The 5,000-nt window shown below is 33.3% G+C and overlaps 1 protein-coding gene across 1 annotated transcript in view; it reads right to left on the minus strand.

The window, feature by feature from the left end:
- The window catches only part of LOC136845514 (mucin-2-like), a 19,110-nt gene that overhangs the window by 9,878 nt on the left and 4,232 nt on the right, over positions 1–5,000 (minus strand). Inside the window, exon 3 of the mRNA XM_067115692.1 lies at positions 832–1,532. Within this exon, the coding sequence (XP_066971793.1) occupies positions 832–1,532 (701 nt within the window). The remainder of the gene's footprint in view (positions 1–831; positions 1,533–5,000) is intronic.

Genomic DNA, 5,000 nt, shown 5'->3' on the forward strand with positions numbered 1-5,000 from the left:
GCTATAGTGATATAATACTTTTCCTATAGTTTTTTACCTTGAATTAGCTTTGAGTTTAGGCTGAGTTTAGATTCAATCTTGAATAAAATCTGGGTTTATGCTGTAGTGATATAATACTTCTTCCTAAAGTTTTTTGGCTTAAATTAGTTTTGAGTTTAAACTGAGCTTAGGCTCAGTCTTGGCATTGGTCTGAATTTATGTTATAGTGATATAATGCTTCTTCCCATAGTTTTTGGGTTTAAATAGTTTTGAGGTTAGACTGAATTGAGATGCAGTCTTGGAATAAATCTTGGTTTATGTTATAGTGATGTAATACTTTTTGATGACATCAGTTTGAGTTTAGATTCAGTCATGAGATGGATTTGTGTTTATATTTGTTCAGCATATGTCACCATTGCATTGCATTACCAGGCATGCTGAAATATATTTGTGGTAACTTTAATGTGATTTTTTTCTATATATATATATATATATATATATATATATATATATATATATATATATATATATATATGTGTGTGTGTGTGTGTGTGTGTGTACGTATGTATATATAAACATATATATATATATATATATATATATATATATATATATATATATATAATGTGCATGTATGTATGTATGCATATACTGGATTTGTGAGTGCACGTCTTAATACAATAATCATGTAACCAAGTGTTATGCATTTATGCATATATGATTACAACTGTTCTGTAAGTATACAACTAGTCTTACACATACATCTACACTTAGATATATGTCAAACAATCAATACCTTAGGAAAAAAATAAATTCCCTATGCCAATAATATTATAAGCAACACCAACTCACATCATCCAAGTTAACAGTCGACGAAGACGACCCAGCTGGAACCAGGACCACTTGTAGCAACACGTCAATGATATTCTGGAAAATCTCGTCCATCATATCCTGGAAGGAACCTTTGATGGAGCCGTTGAACCCCCTACAGTTGGTCTGGATGACGTAGTGAGACGTCCTGGAGGAGAATTGGGCCCATTTCCTCTTCTGGAGGACTTTGACCATCTTTTGAATATCTCGTTTCATGTTGTCCAGGTCTTCGTTCAGTTCTTCTTCAATATTGTTTTCATCTCTTCTTTTCCTGGACCCTGATTGGATAAGGTGGGAATTTATTTTCTCCACACTGTTTTCATTTCTTATTTCCCTGGATCCTGTTGGGAAATGATGAGTGTTCATTTTCTCCACACTGTTTACATTTCTTCTTCCCCTGGATCCTGATTGGATAGGGTGAATGTTTATTTTCTCTTCATTGTTTACATTTCTTCTTCTCTTGGATCCTGATTGGATATGATGAGTGTCTATATTCTCTACATTGTTTACATTTCTTCTTCCCATGGATCCTGCTGGGATGTGGTGAATGTTTATTTTCTCTTCGTTGTTTACATTTCTTCTTCTCTTGGATCCTGATTGGAAATGGTGAGTGTTTGGGTTCCTGGTGTCTATTAGCAAGCTCTCTGAGATGTTTATCGAAAGCTTCGTTGAATTTACTGCCTCTGAAAGAGAATCAGTGGAGAGGGTGCGTTAAATTAAAGATAAGAGACACAGATAAAGAAGCCATTAAATTGAAACCAGCAGGTCACAATAAGTAATGAAATCAACAATAAAAACTGCACGTCATATGAAGCCTGTTTCTCTGCAAATACGTAGACAAAAAGACCATTGATATTAAACCAGCAAGTCACAATAAGAAATGAAATTAACACTGAAAAAGCTAAGGTTCTTATGTAGCCTGTATACATCACATAAAACTTGTATCTTTGTCGCTCACCGTGAGCGATTATGCTTTTAGTAAATTGATTACTTTTCATCATAAAAAATAAAAATGATGAATGTGTAATTTGGTGATTGAATGAAACGAAGACAGAAATTCTTTCCTCACAAAATCTCTCTCTCTCTCTCTCTCTCTCTCTCTCTCTCTCTCTGTTACGTCAGGTTCTCAATTACAAAGAAACACCTGAGAATCTCACGCATGGGGTCTTATCAATATATCGATGCACTGAATTGATCAACACAATTGTGGTTTTTTTTTCTTCTTGAAGGAAATGAAATGTAATTTCAAGTTTAAATGCGCAGTGGTATAATAAACGTTTTTATATTCACGTGTATAGAAATTAGGTCATATATACGACCGATATTTCAATGAACACGTGTATATGAAATGTATTTACATTTTTAAATGGTGCTCAGTAATATAGTAAATATTCTCTATGACTACTTATATGAAATTACAATATTATATACATACATACATGTATATACATATATATATATATATATATATATATATATATATATATATATATATATATATATATATATATGTGTGTGTGTGTGTGTGTGTGTATGTATGTAGAAGGACCTTGTGGACATGTTTATATTAACAAGGATTTCTTTAACATAAACACAAACAATCCAGTGTTCAGTAAGAATAATGATTTTCCATCTAGTGTAGATAGCTCTTAATTTCATAATAGCAGCATTAGTAACAGTCATGGCTAAGAACTCTCTCATTACATAAAATTAATACCTAATATTTCCTTTGTATTCGTTTTAGCTGCAATAACTACAACAGAAAAAGTATTGTATTTCATTCTGAGTTTCTTAGCAGTTACATGTTGAAAGAAGCTTCGGTTAAGTATATTAATTTCAACATATGCTTTACAATTAAATATTCCTTTCACGCTTGGCAGAGATTTCTCTCATCTAAAGACGGGTTCTTCAGATATATTACAAAGAGTGCTTTAGGGAATTTTGTAAGCTAAAATTCTGTTCTTAAAATCAATAACCTACAATTCAAGGGATAAGACGATTAAAAGGAGTAAAGGAAAGATAAATAAAAGGATTCAAGACTTAGAAACTGAAAAAGACAGAATTACTTAAGATTTTAAAACTGAAAAAGATGGAATTACTTAAGACTTAGAAATTGAAAAGACAGAATTACGTAAGACTTAGAAACTGAAAAAGACAGAACTTTACGTTAGACTTAGAAACTGAAAAAGACAGAATTACTTAAGACTTAGAAACTGAAAAAGACAGAATTACTTAAGACTTGGAAACTGAAAAAGACAGAATTACGTAAGACTTAGAAACTGAAAAAGACAGGATTACGTAAGACTTAGAAACTGAAAAAGACAGGATTACGTAAGACTTAGAAACTGAAAAATACAGAATTTTACGTAAGACTTAGAAACTGAAAAAGACAGAATTACTTAAGACTTAGAAACTGGCAAAGACAGAATTACTTAAGACTTAGAAACTGAAAAAGACAGAATTACTTAAGACTGAGAAACTTAAAAAGACAGAATTTTACGTAAGACTTAGAAACTGAAAAAGACAGAATTACTTAAGACTTAGAAAATGAAAAAGACAGAATTTTACGTAAGACTTAGAAACTGAAAAAGACAGAATTACTTAAGACTTCGAAACTGAAAAAGACAGAGTTACGTAAGACTTAGAAACTGAAAAAGACAGAATTACTCAAGATTTAGAAATTGAAAAAGACAGAATTACGTAAGACTTAGAAACTGAAAAAGACAGAATTACTCAAGACTTAGAAACTGAAAAAGACAGAATTTTACGTAAGACTTAGAAACGGAAAAAGACAGAATTACTTAAGACTTAGAAACTGAAAAAGACACAATTACTTAAGACTTTGAAACTGAAAAAGACAGAATTACGTAAGACTTAGAAACTGAAAAAAGACACAATTACTTAAGACTTTGAAACTGAAAAAGACAGAATTACTTGAAGTCCACAAAAGGACTTACCACTCAGAAGCGACGTCTCGCTCGAGACACAACTCAGCAAAAATAAAAACAACCAGTAAACACACAGTGCCATGGCCCTTGGCGACTAGACCAGTTCCTGCCACTAACTGCTGAGGTCCTGGTAGAATCCACGCTTAAGAAGCTAGCACATGTTCGGTGTGAACAATCAAAGCTCTATATAAATGGATATTATCTGGATTAGACAGGTGGAGAAGTGGTACATCTGCTGAACATAATTACGCTGATATTTGTCCAGATGATGTGGTGAGCTGGCCAGCCGTCGAGGTGAATCAGTAATTATATATTTTCACCATCGTGGACATTTCTGCGATGTAGAATTGGTCCCTTGCAATATGATTATTTGTTAAATAACGATCACATGATTTTATGGGAAATGCCGAAGTTTATTAACACCAGTTCGTCCACAAGTGTACGGAAGTGCGGAGTCAATATCTACTACAAGAGCATTTAAGGCAACAGGAAGAGCACTAAACAATATCGGCAGAAATTCCCTAGAGTGATGTATATTTCCGTGAGGAAATGATTTGCTGTGCTGACATCAGTAAAGAGTAAAAGGTCGTCTCAGTTTACTTTGATTTGGTGATGGAAATGACAATTTCCCATCAGATTTATCGGAAATCTCGGCGTTACGTAGTTTTATTTTCAGCTCCAGGCTCTCGTTCTGTATGTAATTAAAAAGGTGTGTCATATAATGCTCTAGGATATTAGCTCTTATTCGAGTGAACTTCCTATCTGCAAAGATGATAGTACTAATAAAGAGCACTTGAAATAATCTCACTTTCCATTGTCCGTAAATTGTTTTATTGTCAAAGTGGCAGTATCATCCTGAGCAATTTATCTTTAGACAATAATTAAAAACAACACTAGTTCTGCTTTAAGCAAAAATACTTGAAATAATCTCACCTTCCATTACCGATAAATTAAATCTACTGTTCTAATGGCATCACCCCCCTGGGCCCCTTATCTTTAGACAATAATTGAAAACAACACTGATTATGCTTTAAGCCATTTCAGCACATGGCACCTCCTCCCACCTCCTATAATTGCTGTGTAAACCAGGAACTTAAATTGGTGTCACTATTAATTCTGGTAACTTCATTGCCAGCACTAGAAAACGACTCGGCACAGTGCCACTAATCAGTGGGACACGTTTGCGCAAAAGTATTCATAGTC

The sequence above is a fragment of the Macrobrachium rosenbergii genome, chromosome 14 (assembly GCF_040412425.1).
Source record: "Macrobrachium rosenbergii isolate ZJJX-2024 chromosome 14, ASM4041242v1, whole genome shotgun sequence".
Classification (NCBI taxonomy): Eukaryota; Metazoa; Arthropoda; class Malacostraca; order Decapoda; family Palaemonidae; genus Macrobrachium; species Macrobrachium rosenbergii.